The sequence below is a fragment of the Acinonyx jubatus genome, chromosome B2, assembly GCF_027475565.1.
Source record: "Acinonyx jubatus isolate Ajub_Pintada_27869175 chromosome B2, VMU_Ajub_asm_v1.0, whole genome shotgun sequence".
Taxonomy (NCBI): domain Eukaryota; kingdom Metazoa; phylum Chordata; class Mammalia; order Carnivora; family Felidae; genus Acinonyx; species Acinonyx jubatus.
Window position 1 is genome coordinate 134,676,282 of NC_069385.1, and position 25,480 is coordinate 134,701,761.

At 45.3% G+C, this 25,480-nt stretch overlaps 1 protein-coding gene across 1 annotated transcript in view; it reads right to left on the bottom strand.

Moving 5' to 3' along the window:
• RANBP9 (RAN binding protein 9) overlaps positions 1 to 23,496 on the bottom strand; it is a 90,440-nt gene extending 66,944 nt beyond the window's left edge. The window contains exons 1-2 of the mRNA XM_053223170.1: positions 22,643 to 23,496; positions 8,187 to 8,298 (exon numbers count right to left, since the gene is read on the bottom strand). Of these exons, the coding sequence (XP_053079145.1) occupies positions 8,187 to 8,298; positions 22,643 to 23,225 (695 nt within the window). The 5' untranslated portion in view covers positions 23,226 to 23,496. The remainder of the gene's footprint in view (positions 1 to 8,186; positions 8,299 to 22,642) is intronic.
• Between the last annotated feature and the right edge of the window lie 1,984 nt (positions 23,497 to 25,480).

The following is a 25,480-nucleotide window of genomic DNA, read 5'->3' on the forward strand; positions in this document are numbered from 1 at the left end:
CTCTGTATCACCATCAGAGTAACCTCCGTAAAATGCAAAGCCAAGCGCTATCATTCCCTTGCTTAAAACTAACACTAAATGACCAAGGGCCACGCACATAAGCACTGGAAGTCCATGTGAGATCACCTCTGCACACAATCCTCCCACAAAACCTGGGGCTGCTCTTTCTCCACCAGCGACAGCAGCATCAAGCATGTGCACCAGGCACTCTAGTAAGTGTTTTCAACGAGTCACTAATCCTCTGAGGCTGGCACTCTTATTTCCATTTTACAGATGAGGCAACAGAGTTCATCCAAAAGTACATGCGCAGACCCAACGTTCGAATCTCCGTCTGTCCGATCCCAAAGTACACTGTACTTCTTGGCAAAAGTCACTTATCAGTTTCTAAAACAGCTATTCATCTTTTTTTTTTAAATATTATTTATTTTTGAGAGAGAAAGAGAGTGAGTGGGGAGGGGCAAAGAGAGAGGCGGACAGAGGATCTGAAGGAGGCTCTGTGCGGACAACAGAGAACCTGAGTGGGGCTCAAACTCAGGAACTGTGAGATCATGACCTGAGCCGAAGTCAGACATTCAACCTACTAAGCCACCCAAGCCCCCCATAAAACAGCTATGTCTTTAAAAGCTCTGCTCATAGACTTGGGGGGGGGGGGGGGGAATCTCCAGGCAATTAGTCTAAGGAGGGTAAATGAGGGCTAAGGGACAGTGAGAGACTTAGATTTAACCTTCCTCTTCCGTAACTATAAGCAAGCTGTCTATAGCAGCTCCCCACCCTATCCTCTGATAGAGTTGGTCACTTCCTCCATTACTACATATATTTTATACTATATTTAACAACTCACTGACCTGTCCGTGTCCCTTCTTACCTGCGAACCTCTGGAGGGCAGGGACCCCGTTCGTCTTTATAAACCCCAGGTTCCTAGCACATAAGTACGCCAAAAATTAAACCACCACCTGTCCCTCTATTTTTTTCCATGTTTATTTTTGAGAGAGATCGCGAGCGGGTGCGTGGGAGAGATGGTGGGGGCGGGGGACAGAGGATCCAAAGCGGGCTGTGCCCTGAGAGCAGCAAGCCTGATACAGGGCTCAAACTCACGAACCGTGAGATCACGACCTGAGCTGAAGTGGGATGCCCGGCTATCTGAGCCACCCAGGCGCCCCCCTCCATTGTTTTTTTAAAGCGCTAACATAATCCATCCCAAGGCACGAGCCTCATAACCGAACTCCAACCGTAGCCACCTTTCACGCTGCCACCGCACACCATATCCAACGTACCCCACCCAGGTAGCACTGCCTTTCGAAACAGTATCGCTATCACTGCCCTACTACAAAGACTGCAGGCTCCCTACTACCTTCCACGTGAGAACTGTCCCCAGTGCTCTCTATTGCCATTTTCGCTTCTGGGAACTCTTCCCTATGATCCCTTAAGTCTCCAGCAATACTGAGCCACATACCTCGGCCAAAGATACCATACGGCTCCACTCCTCCAATGAAACTAGTCCCGCCACTATCACAGTCGGGAGCATTTTTCCCCAAAAGAGCGTCTTCAACTCTTACTCATTTTGTAAAGCCTACCCATACTACCTTCTTTATAAATCTGTCTCCTTGAGCTAGAATTAATCACTGTCTCCTCCGTTCTCCCATATACTCTCTTGCTCTTCAAGTGAGTAGTGTATCTTAACGTAGAGTGATCTGTCTATGTCTGCCGCTTCCCCTGCCCCACTGTACTCTCCAATGAATTTACTATTCTTTGAGGGCAAGGACCCACATTTAGTTCACTCAGCGTCCTCTAGAAACTATGGACAAGACAGAGATGAATAAAATACTTTCATTTTTATATTCAGCCGCTGACAATGCCTGACGACACATCACATGTCACACGTGGTCAATATATATTTGCTAAGTTAATAAATATGTCACTTGATGCCTTTGTTCACTTTTTCCATCTGTGTTTCCATTTGCTGCTTATCACCCATCGAAAACAGAAGGAAAGACTTTTTAAAGCCGTTTAAAACTAAATGGGAAGAGAGGACTTATTTCTTCTCCTCACTCCCAAGAAATAATCCAGAAAGTCAGCGAGCATAGAAGGAACACTCTAAGGACTGCACTTTCTTATCAGCAGAAGAATTTAGGAACAGAACAGAGACTGGATCACCTGCTGGCTTCTCTTGAACCACTGGCAGAATGGCATCAATATTTCGTTTGAAAAGCTAAAAATACCACTCATAATAAATTATAATTCTACAAATACTCAAATAAAAAATGGATCACTTCTCACATTTAAAACTGACTGGATGTTCACTGCCTGTATTAGTATGGATAATCTAAAACTTGAATGAAATTCCTGCACTGAATGTACATTCATGAGACACAGCTTTGAGAAATTCATCTCGAGAGTCAACAATCATTAACAAGACCACAAAGTAAATATATAGCCTTAAATATGTTTAAAGTTTATTTAAATATATTAAAGTTATATAACTCCTAAAAAAAGCTATGCAGGTGACAGGTGATTTAATCTTTTGTTACAAAATGTATTCAAAATTTTTTTTTTTTTTCAAAATTTATTTTTAAATTAACTACAAAACTTAGGCTCTTGTGTCCCAATAAATAAGCTTATTTTCCTGGCCATACACAAAATGTTTAAATGAAAATCTAAGGCAAAAACCAAAATATATTATTTCTTTCACTCAATAAAAGGCTTCCTTCAAGCCTTATTCCTTAGGCAATAAAGTACAAGTAACAATTATCACAGTCATATTCCTAATTTTCCAAGGCAGACCCAGAAATGATGCATATCACATATAAATTAAGAGGTAATTCATACTCAACTCATTCTATGTCATGAGAAAACATGCTGCATTTATCAATTTATCTTAAGACAAGGTCTTGGATCTAAATATTTATTTGCCTGCTCTAATCGTGGAAAAACACAGTTTAAAAGAAAATTAAATTTCAAATATAATAAACTCTCAGATGAGCACATATCACTGCAAATGAAAAGTAACAGCTGCTCTTTCTGGTCCATCTTTACAAAGATGCTGGGATTTTAGGAATTTTTAGTTCTCTTGATACAGTTAAATGCATCTCCAGAAAGACACTACTTGCCCAGTTAGCAATACCACTTGCTTTCCTTCATAAAGGAATCATGCTTCCCTGCCAAAAACATGGAGTTAGACCTAGAATTTTGTTCAAAAAGTGCACCAGAAAGATAACTAAGATCTGCCCAAAGATACAACAGATCTGTCCAAGAAGAAGAGGTAAGTACTGTTTCTCATTCATTTATATGAATGCTGGCTACAAATTAGTTACTAGTACTAGAGTGACAGAAACATAAAATAGTCCCTTACCCTTGATTCTGCAGTTTATACCACTGGTAGGAAGTGAAACAGTATGGATATTATAATTACAGTCTGGCCAAAAGGTAAATGAAGATTATTAAAGGCATAATCCTATTTGGGGGAGGAGAAAGTACCACGAAAAAGGAATCTTTAAACTAGGGTTGAAGAGTAATTAGTTAAGCCGGGCAAATGGTAAAGAGACAAGAGAAGGTGAATGTAAGAAGGAAGGAAAGAGGGGCCCCTGGGTGGCTCAGTGGGTTAAGTGTCTGGCTTCAGCTGAGATCACGATCTCATAGTTCCTGAGTTCGAGCCCCGCGTCAGGCTCTGTGCTGACAGCTCAGAGCTTGGGGCCTGCTTCTGATTCTGTGTCTCCCTCCCTCTCTGCCCCTCCCCTGCTCATGCTCTGTTTCTCTCTCTCAAAATTAAGCAAACATTAACAAAAAAAATTATGAAAAAAAAAAAAGAAAGGAAGAGTCTGCAGACAGAGCTAGAAATATTTGGCCACATGCACAGCAAACTATAGTACTACACTGCTATCTACCCAATGCATTTTTCACAGATGCTGATTCTGATTACAAACAGGTCCTTGTCGGGTACCTGGGTGGCCCAGTCAGTTAAGTGTCTGGACTTTGGGTCAGGTCATGATCTCACGGTGCATGAGTTCAAGCCCCACGTAGGGCTCTGTGCTGACAACGTGGAGCCCACCGCGGATCCTCTGTCCCCCCTCTCTCTGCCCCTCCCCCACTCACACTCCCTCTGTCTCTCAAAAGTAAATAAACATTAAAAAAAAACAAACAGTTTGTTCCATCCCTCTTTGGGGTCATTTCACATTGACTCCACTCTGTTTCGTATCCTACTTTCTACTTTCTGGGACTAATTTCTCCACACCTAAGCTTGCATTAGGTGGAAATGGAGATTAACTGGATGCCCCAGGTACAGCTTACAGTGCTCAGAAAAGAGATGAGGTAGAAGGACCTTGAATTTAACTGGCGTGAATGACAAAATGAAAACTGCCCTATGAAACTTTCCACTTAGTTTCGCCGTCATTCAGGATTTTTAAGTGTGTTTGTAAGTCGTTTCTTAACCACTTCCACAGTGGTTGGCAGATGATTAAAATCAAAATCAAGTAATTTTGGAGTTTGTTAAAGGGGGGGTCAGATAAGAACTCAAGATCCTTTAACAACATTAGTCATTAGGGAAGTGCCAATCAAAACCACAACAAGAAACTACCAGATACCTATTACAACGGCTACAAATTTGAAATAAAAAAAAAAAACCTGACAATACCGAGTGCTCCTGAGGGCGCAAGGCACCAGGAACTCTCATACACTGCCGCTGGGAACACCAACTAGTACAGCCGCCTTGCAAAAACAACTCGGCAGTTTCTCATAAAGTTAAAAGTGCACCTAACACACGGTCCGGCAATCTCACTCCTACATATTTACCCAACTGAAATGAAAACTCAAGTTTGCACAAAAACCTATACATAAATGTTGACAGCGGCTATATTCCTAATTGCCAAAAACGGCAGCAACCCAGATGTCCTTCAACTGAGAAGTGGATAAGCAAACTGTGGCTGGCTCAACCATACAATCAGCAATAAAAGGACTGCTCTACCAGTATATGCAACAACAGGGATGAATCTCAAATGCACCATGCTAAGTGAAAGATGCCAGAATTAGAAGGCTACATACGATGATTCCATTTATATGCCATTCTAGAAAAAGCAAAACGAGAGAGACAGAAGATCAATCAGTGGTTGCCAGGGGGCTGGCGATGGGGAAAAATTGTCTACAAAGGGGTAGGAAGGAATCGGGGTGGGGGGAGGAATGGTTTTATCACTGATCCTTGAACTATGGTGGCCTTGGAACACCAACCTCCCACCCCCTCCACCCCCCCTGCCGCCACACAGTTGAAAATCCTGTGTAACTTTTGACATGTCCAAAACTTAACTAGTAACGGCCTGCTGTAGCCTGAAAGCCTTACCGATTACATAAACAGTTAACACATATTTTGTATGTTGTATATGTATGATATGTTGTATTCTTACAATAAAGTACACTAGAGGAAAGAAAATGTTATTAAGAAAAGCCTAAGAGGGAAGAAAAAGAAAATCATAAGAAGGAGCCTGGGTGGCTCAGTCGGTAAAATGTCTGACTTTAGCTCAGGTCACGATCTCACGGTTTGCGAGTTTGAGCCGCGCATCGGGCTCCGCGCTGGTGGTGCGCAGCCTGCTTGGGAATCTCTCTTTTCCTTCTGCCCCTCCCCCGCTCATGCTTTCTCTCTCAAATAAACTTAAAAAAAAAATCGTTAAGAGAAAGTATATTTACAGTACTATACTGCAGTTATAAAAAATGTCCGCGCATAAAGTACACCCATGCAGGTCAAACCTGTGTCATTCTAAGGCCACTTGTATATTGACTGTGGTGGTGGGTACACGACTATCCACACCTGTCAAAATTCACAGACGTGCACACTAAAAATGATCAATTTTACTACATGTAAAAATCACCTAATTTTAAAAAGAGAGGAAAAAAAATGAATGAGGATCCCAGCAGCAAAGAGATGAGACTGAAAAACTACAAAAGGAGTTAAGTCACACCACGAAGGACCCTGCTAAGAAGTTTTAGATTTTATCCTCCAAGCAACAAGCTCACCAAACAATCTCCCAAAGGGGACAGGCACAACTGTGTCTGAAAGAACACTGACAACAGTCACAGACTGAAGTAAGACCGGTGAACCAGCCACCTCGGTAATTTAGGGGACAAACGAGGGAAGCTGACTTAAGGCGGAGGCCGTAGAGATGCACAGAGTCAGTTAAGAGTCAGGAAGTTCTCAAGTTTCCAGCACGAGTGACACCACTGACCAAGCTAACCTGGAACGTGTGTGGGACACTCACATGCAAACACCGGGTCAGATATATGGGGCTGGGGCTCGAGGGAAAAAAAACATGAGGGGCAGCTTTAAAGTTGAGACTCGTCAGGGCACTTGCAGCCATGAAAATATAAGGTCAAGATCATGCAAAGAGACAGAATATGGAGAATGAAAAGGTAAAGAGAAGGGCGCCTGGGTGGGTCAATCGGTCAGGCGACCGACTTCAGCTCAGGTCGTGATCTCACAGCTCATGAATTTGAGCCCCGTGTTGGGCCCTGTGCTGACAGCTCAGAGCCTGGAGCCTGCTTGGGATTCTGTGTCTCCCCCTCTTTCTGCCCCTCCCCTGCTCCCATTCTGTGTCTCTCTGTCTCTCAATAATAAATAAATGTTAAAAAAAATTATAAAAAAAAATAAAAAGAAAAGGTAAAGAGAATCCTGGGAATCACTGTGAGCGACACCAGCATTAATGAGGTTGATGGTATAATCTGAAGTAAAAACACAATTGGCTTACTGAGTATGCAGCAGCTGAGTAAAAAATGATTATAATCATGTGCCTATTTCGATCTGGGGTCTCTCAACCACTTTATCTGTGGCTTCTCTGATTTTATCTTTGCCCTGATCACCCTGGGGAAACTGAGGCAGTTAAATAAGAAGTTATCATGAATTCCAAAGTTTCACTTTCTACTTCCCATATTGTTGACAATGAAATTATTCCACAAATAAAGAGGAATAATCTATTAAACATACTTATTTTGTCAGTTAAACACATAAGAAGCACTAAGAGGTTAAATGATTCACTTCAAATACAGGTCAACTTAGCAAGTTTATCTTGGTAGTCGGACAAATGACTCTGGATGCTTTAAAGGATTTCTGGGCCCCTCCCCCGCTTGTGCTTTCTCTCTCTCTCAAAATAAAGAAATACACTTAAAAAAATTGGGGGGGGGGGGCGGTGCCTGGGTGGCTAAATAGGTTGAGCGTCTGACTTCAACTCAGGTCACAATCTCACAGTTCCTGAGTTCAAGCCCAGCATCGGGTTCTGTGTTGACAGCTCAGAGCCTGGAGCCTGCTTCAGATCCTGTGTCGCCCTCTCTCTCTGCCCCTTCCCTACTCGTGCTCTCTCTCTCTCAAAAATAAACATTAAAAAAAAAAATTCTTTTTTTTTTTTTAAAGGGACCTCTGGTACCACAATGAAGTTATCCGGAAATACCAGAGGATAGATCCAATGATTCAAGGTAATTAGTTCTTAATCAGAGATAGGCACCAAAATTTCCTGCAAAGCTTACTCAGAATGCCCATCTTGCCTAAGCTCTGCTTCTGAAAATAGTGATTTAGGAACTTTTAGGATAAGGCCCAAGCTACTACGTTTCCAATAGTGCCGTAAGTGACTCTAATGTATACACACACAGAACACACTGATCCCAAGTTGAAAAGCAATGCTATCAAAGTTGCCTCCAGGATCTACGGGGAGTTCTCATTTGGAGGCCGTTCCACCACATCCTAATCCCTGCCAATCACCTCCAGCTGAGAGCATATAAACATACACTTCCCTGATCTAAACCCAAAAGTTAAACTCCTAACCCCCATAAAATACCTATGAATCACCGTTCGGCCTTGGATAACTAGCTCTGGGAAGATTTAAATTCTCAACAGAATTCAGACAAAGGCAGTGTAAGGCAAGGCATGGAAAATGAGTCACTGTCTCTCTGTCGTTTAATTCCAATTCTCCAACTTAATGACAAACCCACCAGAGAAACTTTGTTATTTCACCAACTCAGGTATTAGCTTCAACCAGTATTTAAACAGAACTAGAACTACATCCAACCTGCTACAGTGGAACGTTCAGATCCTACTTGACCGATTACCAAAACTTCCAAGATCCCCGTTTTCCAGTTACATCACAATTATTATAAATCAAGGCAAAATAATTATGCAAGAACAGCCAACAGTTCATCCCACCAAAATTTACACTTACCCATCTCTTCCCTTACTGACAATTTTTACTTCAAAATAATAGATCCCACAGGCTGCTGGTATTGGGTGCGTGGCACGAACAGACGCTGCATCTTTGGGGGTTTTACCATGACCTGCACAGGACACAGGAAGGGGGGAGAAAAACACCTCAAATGAGATATTCAACAAAAATCTTAAGCAATTCAGGAAAAATACAGTTTTTAGAACGATATATACGTTTCTGCTCCCATCAGTACATATAAAGACTTAGTGAAACATTTACTATCGCAAAGCAATATGCAAAACAGCCCAAGTTAGCCCCGGGACTTTTCACACTATTACTAGATTTAATACACTTTAAGAATCTGAATACATAGAACCTACCAAACTAAATATTTTAGGGTAGACTATATTTTAAGAGAAAAAAAGGCTGCATTTGAAAAAGATGAAATTTTATTAGATCCAAATTGCATATAATTTATACTATTCCCACTCTTTTGTCAAGTGGTCTATTTTTTAAACCAGAAGCATCTATATCATAAAGTATTATTTTATTTAAATTCTTTTTTTTTTTTAATGTTTGTTTATTTTTGAGAGACGAGAGAGAGACAGATTGAGAGAGAGACACACACAGAACATGAGCAGGGGAGGGGCAGAGAGGGAGGGAGACACAATCTGAAGTAGGTTCCATGCTCTTAGCTGTCAGCACAGAGCTCGATGCAGGGCTCACACTCATGGACTGCGAGATCGTGACCTGAGCCGAAGTCGGACACTTAACCGACTGAGCCACCCAGGAGCCCCTCACAGAGTATTAGTTTTAAGTGAAGTTTTATATAATTAGATTGGACTTGGCAGAGCAGCTTTCTTATTTGAAGAATTTACAAGTTTTGGGCACCTGGGTGATCTCCTGATTTCAGCTCAGGTCATGATCTCATGGGTCATGAGATGAAGCCCTGTGTGGGGCTCCACACTGAGCGTAGAGAGCCTGCTTGGGATTTTCTCTCTGCCGCTACCTGGCTCCCCACTTCATGTGTGCACACATGCGTCCTCTCTCTCTAAATAAACATTAAAAAGAAAAAAAAAAGAATTTACAAGTCTGTTCTTTGACATACTCTTACCATTCATTCTATACAAAGTCTGATCCATAAAATTTCTTTGGTCAGTTACAGCCTACTGAGAAGTATATCTAAACTCTAGTTGTATTTTCTTTCTCTCTTTTTAAAGAAAGGAATCTAACACCATACCACTGCTGAAATCTTTAGGGAATCTGTTAGCTAATGGCTTTTAAACTTTTTAAAATAGCAATTCCTCAATTCTAATCCAGGAGGATTTCCTTCCCTCACAATCGCCTCCCCTGTCCCTTGCCCAAGACACAAATTAGCCTAAAGCTAGCATGTGAACAAAATCAACTGAGCAAGATATGCCCAAAAAATCACACAAGAAGAAAAACATAAGTTGATGGCAGAAAGTACTCAAGAGTGAAACAATTCTCCACAATCCCCAAAAGGACTGAGAAACAACACTCTAAATTCTTTTTCGGTGTTAAATATGTTTCCCCCAGTACAAACTTAGGTCATTACCCTTTAGTCACACTATAATATGACCTTCATGGGTTGCAAACTTCCCGTTCTCAAATGTACCATGTTTCAAAACTAAATGTCTTCTTCAAACAGAAAATTCTCTCTTAGCTATACAATAACCCTCATGCACCAATGAGACAGCTTCCCTTACCATACATACACCTTAATCAAATTACATCATTAAACAGGTAAGCTTACACTAGCAAAGCAAACTAGCATGTGTTCACATGGCCCAAAAGAAACTGAGTGATCTCAGACACTCCTGTTACCATGAAAACCTGTGTCCACAGAGCTCTTAAGTATGTACGTTATGGGCGAAAGTGGTGACCACTGAGAGGTGATAAAATTGGTGAGGAAGATAAAAATGGAAGCCCCTAAAACTGCTTTAACATATGTTAGCTAATAGATTTACATCGAGCTAGGCAGAAGGAAAACAAAACAAAACAAAACACATCAATCTGTAGAATACCAGTCAATTCTTAAAGAGACATTTAATAAATTATGGTTTCAGCAAAACTTGTTTTTCAGTAAGAATGTGTTCAAATAATTGAGTTGCCTGGGAAATGGTAGGGTGAACTAAATGAACTTTTAAAATTCAGACAGTTAAAAAAAAAAAATCTAAAGAAACCCTACCCTGATTAACCCTGGAGTCCTGAATCAACTTTTACTTTTAGTTTTGGTTTTCTGGAAGAGAAGTGACCAAAACTTTGAGGGATAAAGTAGTCGCAAGGTATATATTTAATAATAATAATCAGGGACTCAGTCGGTTAAGCAATCACACTCTTGGTTGCGGCTCAGGTCATGATCTCACGGTCCTGGAGTTTGAGCTCCATATCGGGCTCTGTGCTGACACTGTGGAGACTGCTTGGGATCCTCTCTCTCCCTCTCTCTCTGCCCCTCCCCTGCTCCTGCTGTGTCTCACAATAAACTTAAAAAATAATGATGATGATGATGATAATAAATGACAATAGTCAACATACATTTAGTGTTATGTGACAGGCACTTCTCAAAGAGTACCATCTTTGTTCACTCGTTTAGTGTTCAAAACAACTTCTGAAGTAGGTACTATTTATTATCATTTCACAGTTGAGGAAATTAAGGGAAGATGAAGAAACTCGCCCAAGATCATACTGCTGTGTGAGAATTCCAGACCAGGATTTGTGCTGGGATTTAAATTCAAGAGGTCTGATCCAGTGTGAGCTCCGAACCCACAGGAAGGGTTCAATGAGCATCCTGGGATCACTTCACTTGTATTCCTAGCTCCTATTCTTGCTACTTCTATGGGAAAAGAGAAAGAAAATTAGTATTTGAGGGTGAACAACCTCCCAAAGAATTAGGTGCTTTGGTATAGATTTTCTCCTTCAACATCTGTGAAACAGGTATCATTTAACCTCACTTTAAAAATGGAGAAACTGTGGGGCACCTGGGTGGCTCAGTCAGTTGAGCACCTGACTCCTGATTTCAGCTCAGGTCATGGCCTCACGGTTCATGAGACCCAGCCCCACACTGTCACATGCTGACAGCACGAAGCCTGCTTGGGATTCTCTCTCTCCCCTCTCAGCCCCCACCCCGAAAACATACATACATACATACATACATACATACATACATAAAGTAAAAATAGAGAAACTCTTACAGAGGTTGTATAACTTGCCCCTAATTAGTAGAGTCGTGTGTTAAATCCATATATGAATTAAAATGCCCTGGGGCGCCTGGGTGGCTCAGTTGGTTAAGTGTCCGACTTCAGGTCAGGTCACGATCTTGTGGTCCGTGAGTTCGAGCCCCGCGTTGGGCTCTGGGCTGGTGGCTCAGAGCCTGGAGCCTGCTTCCAATTCTGCGTCTCCCTCTCTCTCTGCCCCTCCCCCGTTCATGCTCTGTCTCTCTCTCTCTGTCTCAAAAATAAATAAACGTTAAAAAAAATTTTTTTAAATGCCCTACATTTTCCTCTTATACAAAAATAACTGTAAACTACACAATCATCAATCTTCCAGGTTCTATTATATTATGTTCTATTTAGACGCTGTAGAAAAATTCCTTAAATGTTAAAAGTTTTGGTCTCATTTTTAAATTAAATTAAACTTCAATGGAAAGACCTAGGCAAAAGTTGCGATGTCAGACTAAAGGAGTCGTACTGTCTCCTAGGTAAGACTCGTAATATCAATAGCGAAGGGCCTATTTCTAGTAATTGCTCATCGGCAGGAAGCTTGTTACCTTAAATTCTGTCGTGACCAGACAACACTACTTCACACTACGAAAGGATAAACTTTTAAACCCACAAAGTCTTCTGCGTCACGTGTTTTCTATAGGATTCAGAGACAAAGTACAGTTACTGCTTCAAAACCGTAAGGTTAGCTCTTTCATTTCACAACCTGTCGATTCCTTTTAACTACAAGGACAAAGTTTTGAATTAAGCCCACCTCTCACCCCCCTCCGCTCTCCCAACGTGCAGTCAACTGCCTTTCGGGAAATATCAATCAGTCTTCCTAGTGCCACTATCCCCTCACACCGCTAACACTCCTTCTCACCAGCCTCCCGTTCAGCCAGGAAAAAGATACACACCACTGCCTGAAAACTCTGTCGATCTGGCCCGCCCCCCCCCCCCCCCAGCACTTTCCACCGCCTTCCAGCACCGGCCACACTGGCCTGACCAGTCTTCACCCAAACCATTCCCCCTAACTGGAAAGCTCTCCCCTTCCTCCTCACCTAGTTACAGCAGCTCACCCCTTAGCTCTCCGCTCAACGTTTTCTTCCTCAATTACTCTTCCTCTAGCCTGACTGGGTCTAACCTCCTTCTTCTGTGCCCTCCTAGCAACACGTGTTCGTCCCATACACTTACACGCTCCACACTTACTCGTGATTATCTTATTGTTCTCACATTTTAATTCCCGGGCCTCTTTACTTCCACTGACCTCCTCCTACTCTAACTCCAATCATTCCTTCCTGGAGCCACACTCTGGATTCTGACAGCACCTGAAACTATTCCGCCTCAGAAACAGTAAATTCTAACGACGTGTGTTCTGCTACAAAACACGTTTCTTGAATACAAATTAGCTCACACGTACTTGATAAATACAGGAATGATGTCAGCACAATAAAGAAGTCATTTAGTTCATAACACAGCTTTTCCCAGTACAATAATGAATTAAAGAGCAAAGCCTAGCAACATGCAAAAAACTCTTAAGTCAAAAAACCTGGGGCCCTCTACAAGTGCATTCCTACGGTGTCCAGTGTTCAGTGGCCTCAGGAACAGCTACACCTGCAACGGCATTAAGCCATCTGGGGAAAAATCCAAGCGCGACACTGATCAAAAAGTACGAAGATACTCCCTCTTTGTTTATATCGGTATGGACTCATGCGTCTCTTGCATATTTACTTTATACTCTGTGTTATAATTCACTACTACTTTGTTTTGCTGCTCAAACTGCCCAGGCTCTGGGAGCTTTTTCGTTTGGCTCCCCTGACATACCTCCATTATGTCGCTTCTTGCTGTTTGCTATTTTCTGGCCCTAGAAGACTCTGGCGGCTCATCTTGTGTATTTTCCCACCCTAGTCCTAGAATCAGCCATTCTCCAAGGAGCCCTGGGGCTCGCTCCTTTCACTGGCAAATAGCATCAGAACCCAAGATTGAGCTACCAGGTGTGCTCCTTGTTACTGGGGTGTCACTGCTTTTAGGCTTGCTCGTTGACAAGAGCAGGGAAATATATGGATGTATACTAAACCCTTACATGTACATGCGTACATGTATACATATGCACACATACACACACACACCCTGCATGTATCTACGTTTCTATATGTAATCATCTGTGTTTGTATTAAACCAAACATGAGGTCACGCTGAGGTCTCCAAGTTTATTACCACACAGATCATTCCAACCTTCTCTCTCTGCTCATCTGTAAAATTCCACCCCAACAGTAAGAAACTTAGCTCCCACCGTCCGCCATCCATTTAACTGTGCAGTTCCAGTACATGTATAATAGCGTCTGAATTGTTAATCCATATCCCCACGGGACACAACTTGATCAGTAAAAGTTCAGTGCTTTTGTAGTTTCTTTTACCTTTACGTTTACAGACGATCGGTTTCCAAAGTTACCTGGGGCAGCTCCTTTCCCCCTCTTCTCCAAGGCTATTCCATGGATTTGTAATACAGTTAGACCGGTTTGTCACATTCTGCGTTTTATCCTGGGATTTCCCCCCTCTCCTAATACATTTTTTTTTTGAAATGTACAGACATTAAAGTGCACTCTTTATGGCCGTAAAGTTCTGTGGGTTTGATAAATACACAGCGAGATGTGTCCACCGTTACCGTAACGTGCTTTCACCGCCCTAGAAACCCCCTGTGCTTTGCCCAGCCCCCCACTCCCCTCCCCTCACACCCCTGACAACCACTTACTTATCTTTTTACTATCTCTTTACTTCTGCCTTTTCCAGAAGGTCAGGTAAGTGAAATCATACAGCACGTAATCTTTTCAGACTGGCCTCTTTCACTTAGCAATACGAATTTCAGATCCATATGTGCCTTTGCTCGGAAGGACAGCTCATTTCTTTTCATCACTGAATAACATTCTATTGTATGGATGTACCACAGTTCACCCATTCACCTCCTCAAAGACCTCTTGGCTGCTTCCCCTTTGGGGCAATTATGGGAGAAGTCGCTCGAACGTTCACATGCGGCTTTCTGTGTGGGCCAAGTTTTCAAGTCAGCTGGGTAGGAGCTCAACTGCTGGTGAAGCTACATTTAGCTTTGTTAGACACCACCCAACGCTGTGCAGAGCGGCCGCATCACTTCGCGCTCCCGGCCGGCAGGACGCAAGCCCCCGTTGCTCTTGCGTCCTCACCAGCAACTGGCATTGTCAGGTTTTCTTTGGACTTCAGCCATCCTAACAGCTCGAGTTTGTATGTTCTTCCTTTGTTTGGAAGGGGGGGGGGGGGGGGGGCGGGGATTTGAAAAGAGCTAAACCCTGAATCAGATTTTTATTTTTGATCGGACGGCTGTCAACCGCTTACCTCTCTAAGAAGGAAGCCCAAACCCAAGGGCTCCAGGCTGCAGCCTGTGATGCCAGACACAAACGCCAGCAGAAATTTAACCGGGCTTCTGTTTTAGTAGGCCGTTATTTTTGTGGGGCTCTGGTTACAAAGTTCCACAGGTTTCAAGTAGTCTGCCCCAGCCCTATTTTTCCCATAAGCCCCGTTACCTTCAGTGCCCAATTTTGTGGAAAACCTAAGGTTTTTCCAGGAACACAATTTTGGCACAGTAGCTGCAATGCCTGTATCTTCCTCTAGGACACAACTCCCTCTGCTCTCCCCTTCCTAAACATTCCTGGTCCACACTCCTCTTCAACATCAAGGGATCAACGGGAACTCCCAACTCCCGTTCCCTGAGCCCTGCTCCCCCCGCTGTGCTCTGCTCCGCCCCATCTCTCCTCTTCCGGGACGGGCTACGTGGTAATCACTCAAAAGCTCTCAAATATCGTTGATTTCTCTCCCACGCCTATCCTTCCGCCACAGGCAACCAGCAAAACCACAGCCTTAGATCAATATTATAATCCACTTCCCTCCTCCTGCCGGGGGCAGTTGGCCTCTACCAAGTCAAGTCCAACAACCTCACACACAGCCACCACTATGAAGGAATGACGTCGGCTGGGCTCTCCCACCGCTGTCTACGGTGTACTGAGAAAGCTTTAGTTGGCCTGTGCCCCCTTCCCCTCGATGGCCGGTCCACATTCTCATCACCCACTTTAAGGTCACCACCCACTTTACCGAGGCGAGCAAATCGCCTCGCCTCCTTTTTCGTACACTGGGACTCTGCTAAGTGCACGGTCATGTTCTCGTCCCCACTCTCCTATTACAAACTGGTTGGCGTCCACAGCAATCCTCACCTCTCCCCCCCATCGGGGGAGTCTCAGGGGAGTGGGATGTCCTCTCTTCTTCGGGACTGCGCTGTGCTCCAGAACCGCCCTCCTTCCCGCAGCCCAGCGGCGTCAGCCTCCCAAGCTCTTCTTCCCCCTTCCCCTCGTCACTCTCCTTCCTCTCAATCTGTAAAGGCGGTGTCCCCAGAATTCCCCGTGCTTCGGTGCCACATCATGGTCAGTAATGCACTGGGGTTGGTAGTAAGTATAATGAACTTTTTTTTTTTTTAAGGTAATAAAAGCAAGTACCATTGACAGTAACTTTGTCAAAAGGTCCATTAAATTTGGACATGACATTTACTGGGACTCCGTACATTCGACTAACGCCACGCTCTCATCCAACTTCACGTCACTTCAGTTTTACCCACACCGCCAAGCAAAAACGAGACTTACTTGGAAATGATACAATAGTCTCGAACACAGTACCTTCCAATGGAGTGTTCAGGGATAATTTTGATTATGTGGATTTTCATCTTCTATGCTGGTGTTAGACACTAATCACCAGGCACGATGTAACTCCACCATCCACCATTTAAACAACAACAACAAAAAATCCTGCCTTAACCTCCATCCTCCTCCAGGTTTCTTCACTTATTTTCTCAAGAGTAATCTATATTCACTATCCCCTCTGCTTGGTCCCTACTATTTACTCTGATCGTCGCCCCCCAACACTAAATTCAAACTGCTCTCCTCAGGTCACAATGATCTAATTTCCAAATCCAGTGGAAAACTTTGCCTGTCTCACTGAGCCTGTCTGTTGCACCTGACACTTGAGGTCACTTCCTCATTTCTCATAGTCCTCTGCTCGGCTTCTGGGACACCACACTCTGCCCTGTTCAGGTACCTCTCACCTATTCCTTCTTGGACTCCACCCGGTCTTTTAATGTTGGTATTGCTCAGGGTTCCATCTTTAGCCCACTGTTTTCACTTTATCTGCTCCCTCTCTGGGTTTCAACCACCACCTAGAGGTGACTCCCAGATCAGTCACGACCTAGACCTCTCTCCCAAGCTCAGGTCAGTTACCGTGTGCGTCCACCCTTCCTAGGAGAAAGGGCCTCAGACACCATCCCTACGGCAAGTGGGGCCCCGACTCTCCTTATGCCCGGAGGGTGTTCTGTATTTCATCAGTACCCTCTCACCTCTACAGCTGACTCAACACAGGTTAGCACCTGACGTGAAGGCCACCCATTCACACCACAGCACACAACGAAAAGCTGCGCCCAACTAAGAATGATGGCAATTAGCTAAGCCAATCTGCTAAGTCCCTCAGGAATCTGAAATAGGAAGGAAAGGATAAACCAGTCAGCAGGGAAAAGAGAAGAAAACAACCAGAAACTAGAAACTGTAGCTGAGTCTCTTTGGCACTGGAATAAAACGAAAAGTCATGAACTCCAGCCACTGCAGTGACTTGGAGCCACCTTAACTCCAGAAGATCTGTTCCTGCTCTCTTTGTAAGGTGTCTCTGGGTTCTGCTGGTTGCCATGAAGTCAGATCATATGACTAAGATTCCCAGTCCTACTTATCTCCAAATACACTGCAATACTTCCTTGCAATCATTATTTGATTCCTGGTTCTTTGCAAGAACCTAACAGAGCTAGGAACCCAAGTGTCACCCTTGATTTCTGTCTCCATCATTCCATCACTTCCTATCAGTGTTACTCTAAAACATATCACCAATCTGGTTTTCTTCCATCCTACCACTGACCAAGTTCTAGGCCTTTCTTATGGTCTGTCTGCCAAACAATCATCTAAATGAATTTGCTCTTTTCAGCCCTGTACTCCTTAAATCTATCTTCCAATTGGTTGTATGACAAAAATGAAAATATGAGCCAGTCACTTCCTAGTTAAAGTCCTTTGAAGGGCACCTTGGGGCGCCTGGGTGGCTCAGTCGGTTAAGCGTCCGACTTCGGCTCGGGTCATGATCTCACGGTTCATGATTTCGAGCCCCGCGTCGGGCTCTGTGCTGACAGCTCGGAGCCTGGAGTCTGCTTCCGATTCTGTGTCTCTCTCTCTGCCCCTCCCGTGCTCACGCTCTGTCTCAAAAATAAATAAAACATTAAAAAAATAAATAAATAAAGTCCCTTGAAGGGCACCTGGGTGGCTCAGTCGGGTAAAGGTCTGACTTCAGCCCAGGTCCGGATCTCACAGTTCGTGTGTTTGAGCCCCGCATCAGGCTCTGTGCTGACAGCTCGGGGCCTGGAGCCTGCTTCGCATTCTGTGTCTCCCTCTCTGCCCCGCCTCCCCCACACTTTCATTTTCTCTCTTTCTCTCTCTCTCTCAAAGATATTAAAAGAAAAAATTAAAAAAAAAAATCCTTTGAAGATTCCTCATGTCCTAGAGAAGAAGATCTAAGCTTGGTAAAATATTCCAAAGGCCTCTCATGATCTTTTCCCAGCTGCTACTTGTCACACACTCTTCAATTCCAACAAACCAAACCTGCTGGTCAATCCGAACATACAGGGTAACTCTCTCCTCTGGGCTCTTAGTTATGCATTTTCACTCCTAACGCCCCTTCTCCTATTTTCCTCATCTTTCCAGACTGACCACTGGCCTCATGCCTCCCAAAAGCTGTCCCTGACTCACCAACTTTATCACTCCCAGTATCAGCCAGGGGTCGATGCCCCTCCACTCTTCCGCAGGACTCTAGCACTTCCCATACTACCCTTGAGTGTTTTACACGTGCTTTCAAAGACATTATCTTATCACCTTGGAGTGCCTAGAACTTGGTACAAAGTAAACATTCACTTAAAAGCTTGTTGGTTGGGCATCCTACTTCGGCTCAGGTCATGATCTCACAGTGTGAGTTCGAGCCCTGCGTCAGGCTCTGTGCTGACCATTCAGAGCCTGGAGCCTGCTTGGGATTCTGTGTCTCCCTCTCTCTCTGCCCCTCCCCTGCTCGTGCTCTGTCTCTCTCTGTCTCTCAATAATAAATAAATGTTAAAAAAAATTTTTTTAATAAATAAATAAATAAAAGCTTGTTGAATAAATGAATGAACAGAGAGCAGGGCATAAACACAAACTGTCTAGCAGAATATCTGCACCATAGGAACTGCTCAATGAATGCCATTACTACTACTTTTCTATGAGTGTGATTATTAGGTTCACTTAATTGTTGTAGTTATAAACTACCATTTTTAAAAAATTGTTTTAATGTTTATTTTTGAGAGAGAGAGAGAGAGAAAGAGAGAGAGCAGGGGAGGAGCAGAGAGAGAGGAAGACACAGAATCTGAAGCAGGCTCCAGGCTCCGAGCTGTCAGCACAGAGCCCGACGTGGGGCTCGAACTTATGAACCGTGAGATCATGACCTGAGCCGAAGTCGGACGCTTAACTGACTGAGACACCCAAGCGCCCCTCAACTACCATTTGTAAAGCTCAGTTTCCCTAATACTGGCAAAGAGATCCCTGGGAAAAGCTCAGCTTGGTTTTTTAATTCTTTGATATTAGGGAACATTTTTCTATCATCCCCATAAGTCCTGAAAGACATTCGTATTGGTAGGCAAGCAAATATCATAAAGATATTTCTTCAGCCTGAAGAAGCACAAAAGAATTCAGTGAGTAATTAAATTTCAGAAGTGTCAAAGGCCTGATGACCAGGGATACTGAGAGGGATAGGAGGCACACCAGAAAGTCAAGCTATTTCATTAGATGCTGTTAATAATGCCTCAATCAAAAAGAGCAATTCACTAGTTCATAGCTACCTATCATTTCCAACTTTCACTTATCCTGCCTTTTTTCTAAGCTGCCATAAATTGCTATAATCAAAGCATCTGGACTTTTCCAAGGCATTAGTGTGTTCCAGACCACGTTTTTTTTTTCCCTGGAGGAAGTACTTTTAACGTCAACTGGTCCTCAAAAAGTTCTAAATGTGATCACTGGATTATATCTACTAGAGATAACTAAAACTCATACATATTGAAAGAGGCAATACTGGAGGGTTGGAAAGAGCACTAAATTTAGAGCTGGTGAAAACTAGTTTCCAGGCCTGGCTTACTTGTGATTGGGAACACCTAGCCTCCAGGTGCTGCCACTCTCTCAGATCTGAAATTGAGAATTCCACTACCTTGTCCAAGTCGACTAAGACACTTGTGTGTATTAAAAAGCTTTGTAAAGTATCCAAATGGGATAACTTCACAAATATAAAAATGCAATCTGTAACTGAAGCATTTAGGACTAATTGAATCCAATTGTCATATGCATTAAAATGCTTTAAGTTGGAATAAAGTTCTCATTATAAGGGAGTCTAAGCTTGTCACATTCGTACTTATTCAAGGCTGACGAGAGTTTTAAAAATAAAAGGGGCTATGCCTGAGTGTTTCGCCAGTTGGTGTGTGACTGCTAAGCAAAGGGTCTTTTTTAAAATTTTACCACACAGTACACACACCCTGCTATTCCACTGCAATCCGATCAACTTTGTCTGCATGTCTGGCATTGTTTAACATGAATCCCTTCAAATCATTTAAGGAACCATATGGCTTCCAAAACAGTAATTCCGACTCAGAAGAATAACATCTTAAAAACTGAGCATGGTTCAGAGCAAAAGAAGCCAACGTATTTCTATTTCAAAGGTAAGAAAAATCCTTATCCTTCTGGAAAATAACACCCATCTTTTCAAATTCCATTACATGCAAAAATATTTTATCAACAGTGGTTTTCATGCTAAAAGGGTGCGAAAAATGCTTCGGTCCAAATCAAAGCAGCCCAATGATATGTCAAATAAAACTCACTCTTCCAATTTGGTGACTTCAATATTTTATCCTCCATACCTATGACACTCCCCCTTTGCTCCCTTCCCTTCTTACTGGGACAGAGTTGCCCAGTACTTTGGTGTGGTCCACTCAGAAGGCACACAGAAAAACAACAGGAAAAAAAAAAAAACAACACAAAACCTCACACACATTAAAATAACAAGACAAGAGGAAGAGGCAGTGGGGGGGGGGGGGGGGGAGACTGTGACAAGGGGGAAGGGAGAGACAAAGGGGAGAGAGAGACAGAAAAGAAAAAAGATGACAAACAACAAAATCTGTTCTTCCAGAAATAATGCCTTGTGTTTATAAAAGAGTGAAGTTTCCAGAAAGTGAATCTTAGTATTACACAACAAAAAAGTAATAAGAGGCCAACAGGAAAAATAATGGGAGACAGCAGTATCATAAATATTCCAAACTCCAACCAATTTCACACAAGCATGCACTTTTCTCTGACCCAAATCATCAATTTTACGTAAAAGGAGTCAGTAAAACTAATCGAGGCATGTTACAGTGCTAAAGAGACTCTAATCAGAAATCCTAGATCTCATGGAAATTCGGAGCTGGAAATTTCCTTACCATCCAGCTCAACTCACTCAACTCTCAGAGGAAGAAACTGAGGCCCTGTCCTGGAACATGCCTAAAATCACAAATGACTGCGGGACTCAAGAAAGGTAGGATTCTTTGTTCAATAATTTTCCATATCGCTTGCCTCTGATTTTATAAGCTAACTATTAACCATCAACCAGAAATTTAAGATAAAGTTTTGTCAAGTCTAACAAAAAGCTTTCCGGTAGCCAGATCAGAAGTAAACACTTCACAGCACAGCACGGCTCACACGAATTAAAACGCAAAATTAAATAACAGCCTTCACAGAGCATTAACGAAATGTCCTAACTTAAAAAGAAAGCAAAGGTCGTTTCCAGCCATTTAGAATAAGGAACATAATATTTAAAACGGAAAGTACTTCTGTGGATCTATGGAGAAAAAGAAGGAATGTGCAACAAGGCCTATTTTTGTGCGTGATTCTTTCCAGCCAAACCATTTGCTAGATTTCTGCCGCCATTCTCCTTTCTGATCAAACAGTAACTTATTTATCAAGGTTCTTCTCCCATTTTAGTCCTGTGTACTTCAGGAATTTATCCACAAAAACTGTTTATACCCTCTACATCCCCTGTCACTAGGATCTGATGAAGCCCCTTCCTTTGTAGCCAATCAAAACGAGGCTGCTTTGAAATGTAAAAGCTCTTGCTTCAGGTTTGGGGCCTAAAAACTGGATTTGCTTCCAGACAGACACACGTTAGGTTTTGTTTTCTCCCGACAAGTAAACTTGACGCATGCTATTCGTTTAGGCTGCTACGTTTCAAGAATTGTCAGAGCAATTGATAATTTCATATAAAACTGATCTGCTTAAAGCTTTGTTTTAACAGATAGGTAAGGGAGGAGGGGACAAGCCTAAGGCTGCTGTTGTTTTTTTTTTTTTTTTTAACTGCAGGTGTAAAACGTAAAGCCGTTTTCTTTAAAATGCTATATAACATTTTTAAATATCCGTTTTCAATTAGACTTCATATAACACGAGCACATAAATATAGGGCATTTCCAATCACTAGTGGTAGGTTTCTACTCCCCTAAGAAAACACCTACTTTTGAGCTTCACCTCTTCCCCTCCCAGTTGCTCTGAGTAAGAAACACTGATGGCAAACTTGGGGCCCTTGCCCTTTTGTCCCTGTAGACAAGCTCTGGCCTAATTTTGGACAAAATCCTCCACTGATTACCCCTCCCCCTATATATCCCTGATCTCCCTTAATTAGAAATCATACCTCAGGATCGTGCCTGTCCACCCCCCCCCCCCCCCCACGTAAGAAGAGAACGCCTGACCCCATCACCACCACTTGGAGAACAATGTAACCCAACTCCGGGTCCGTGGATTCCTCCACCCAAGCCCTAAGATTTCTCTTCAAGGGAAATCGGAAAGCGAGTTATGTCCTGTCATCCTGGATTCCCTCAAGGTGTCCCACTCCTGGCCTAGGATCACCGGCTCCATTACACCTAGGGACACGCTACTCACCTGCCTTGCCCAACAATCTCGCCCGTTCCCCGCGACCCCGGTCCCACCCTCGCAGCCGCGAACGGGCGGCGAGTCACCTCGGAGGGCCCGGGGGCGGGTCGAGAGTCGGCTGCGGCGGCGGCAGGACACGTCGGGTCAGCGGCCCCACTCCCACCGCACGACGACACACGCCCAGTACCTTTGTAGTGCACCCGCAGGTTGTTCTGAGAGAGGCCGATGTAGCTGAACTTGTCCTTCGGGCTCCAGGATCGCGGCAGCGGCGTCTCCTGCTCGTCCACCGCCGGGTAGAGGCGCTTCAGCCGCCGCTGCAGCTCCTTCTCCTGCTCGTTCAGGGCCGAGTCCCCGTGCGGGAAGGGGGCCGCGGCGCTGCTGCCCGCCGCCAGGGCTGCGGCCGGGCCGCCTCCGGCCGGGCCGGGGCCCGCGGCGAGGCCCGGGGGCGCGGGGGGCGCGCTGGTGGGGGCGGCCGCCGAGGCGGGCGGCGGCGGCGGGGGCGGCGGCGGCGGCGGCGGGGCCGCGGTGGCGGGGGGCGGCGGCGGCGGCGGCGGGTGGAGGAGCAGGGCGGCCGCCGCGGCCCCCAAGCCGCCGCCGCCGCCCGCGCCGCCGCCGGGCGAGCCGGCCGGAGAGGAGCCGGCGCTGACGGCCGGGGGCGCCGGCAGGACGACTCCGGAGACGGGGGCCACGGCCGCCGGCGGTGGCGGCGGCAGCTGCTGCTGCTGTTGTTGTTGCGGCGGCGGCGGTGGCGGCGGCGGCTGCCCGGACATCCCGGCCGCGACTCAGCCTGCGGCCACCTCCACCTCTTCTCTCCTTCCTCCTCTGCTTCCCGGGGGCGCTGTCGCTGCGGCCGCCGGCACCAGGCGCCCAGTCCGCCCGCCCCGGAAGCAGGCGGCGGGCCGCGCGCCGAGGGAAGAGCTCGGCGGTTGGGGGGCTCGGAGACGGGGGAGCGGGCGGCGGGCCGGGGGAGGCCCCGAGAGAACGTTGGCCGGGGCGCGGGCCCGGGACGCGGCGCCGAGGGCGGGGGCGAAGCGTGAGCGCGGGCGCAGAAGGCGCGGTGGCGGCCGCCGCGGCCGCTGCTCTCGCGGCTGTTTCCCGGCGGGCGGGCCGGGCCGGCGCGAGACGCTGCGCGCGGGCGGCGCTGGGCGAGGGGGCGGGGACGGAGGCGCGAGGGGCGGGGGGAGCGCGGGCGGCGAGGGGCGGGCTCGCGGGGGTCCCGGCGCGCGGGCCGCGGGAGTGGGAGGCGGGGGGGGCGGCGAGGCGCGCGGCGGGGGCGGCGGAGCGCTTCTCCCCGGCGGGGCGCGGGGCTACCGGCGCGGGGTCCCTCTGCCGGTCCCTGCCTCCTCCCACGAGCCCGCCGCCTCCCCCCCCCCCTCCGCCCCGGCCCTCCCGGGAGAATCTCCTCCTACTTTACTTCTTTTTGTTGTCGTCGCCCCACCTCCCCCCCCCCACCCCCCCCGTAGGGTTCCCGCTGGAGCGGCGGTGCTGCTTCTCGCCCAGGCGAAAGTAATCGAGCCCGGCTGGGGCCGCCGCGAGCCCGGCCCGCGGGCTCCCGGGACGAACGGAGAGGCTCGGGCTCTGGGGGCCCCGCTGGGTCCCCGAGGTGAGCAGTCCCGAGACTGCCCACGGGCTGCCCGGGCTCTGCCGGCCGAGCTTGCCCCGGACGGGGCGAGGTCCCTGTCCGCCGCCTCCCTCTCCGTGAACCTACTTGCTCTTTATTCTGCACGGGACTTAATACCTCAGCGTTTAGCATGTGGGGACTGGAAACCATTTCTGAAGGCAAAGTCTCCCACTTAAAATAGTGGTCATTTGATTAATTAATTTTATGAGGACTTAAAGTGAACTTGGAGTGGTAGAAGGTGGCACAGGAATACTAATAAAGACTGGCATATCTACAAAGAGCAGGAACACAAACTACATGAATACAAGATTATAGTGTGGATTTAGAAAGGGCTTCTAGAGACGTCAAAACATTTTATAGACTCGTTAATTTTCATAACAGGCCTCTTTGTTAGGTAGCAAAGAATTATGCACATTTTTAAAACAAGGAAATATTCACCGAGGTCAGCAGAGTCAAAAATAGGACTTCCTACTTTGCAATTCCCAATAGAGTGCTTTGCTTGGTCGACTAATTTGGCACAACTTGCCAAGTGTTGCTCTCTGACCCATCCTAGCATTACTATTTTGTTTTCCTCGCTTCCCTTTGTTTGGGTTATCCTTTCCTTAGCTGGCAAAATCCATCTCAACACGTGTAAACGACATGATGTAAATTCTGGTATTTTGTTTGCTTGCAAAGATATTGTGGTGGTAATTGTTTGTCCAAATATGCAAGGAACGAATAGTTTGCTGAATAGAGAAGTATTTATTTTGTCTTGAAGAGGGTAGGTAAATGGTGATTTAATTGAAGGCCCCTAATGTCTGGCCAGAACGAATAAAGTCATTCAAGTCTAATTTCTCCCTCAATTACCCAGACAACTTGATGCCCTCTGGTTCTTTAATGAAAATTTCTGATCATTGTAACCTATTGTTTGATGACTTTTTCCAAGCCAATGCACTTTAAGGGCCCAGTTTCAGACCTCCCTCCAGGCCTCTTGCACGGGCATAGTGCGAAATAAATATATGGCCCCTTAAAAATATGGTTTTGAAGACCTGGAAAAGAGATTATGATGTGCTACGTGGGAAATGACTACCCAATAATCATACCCGGACCCAATTGTTACCAAAAAGAGTTGAAGGAAAAAAAAAAAAAAATCACAAGATGTTTCTGTAATGGGTAATTATCATACATGATTAAAAGTCAATTTTAATTATGAAAACATTCGGCTTGTACATAGAGGTATATGTGGTAAAAATCCATTAGCCTTGAACTTGTCCACCACGTTTGGCCCCTGTTTTCAGCCTTTGCCATGTATGGCAATAATATTGATGTGGGTCTCTCTGCTGAGGGAGCCAGTTCGGCTCTCTTAAGCAGAAAGAATTTACTGGAAAGATATCGGATGGTTCTCAGAATTGACACAAGCCTGAA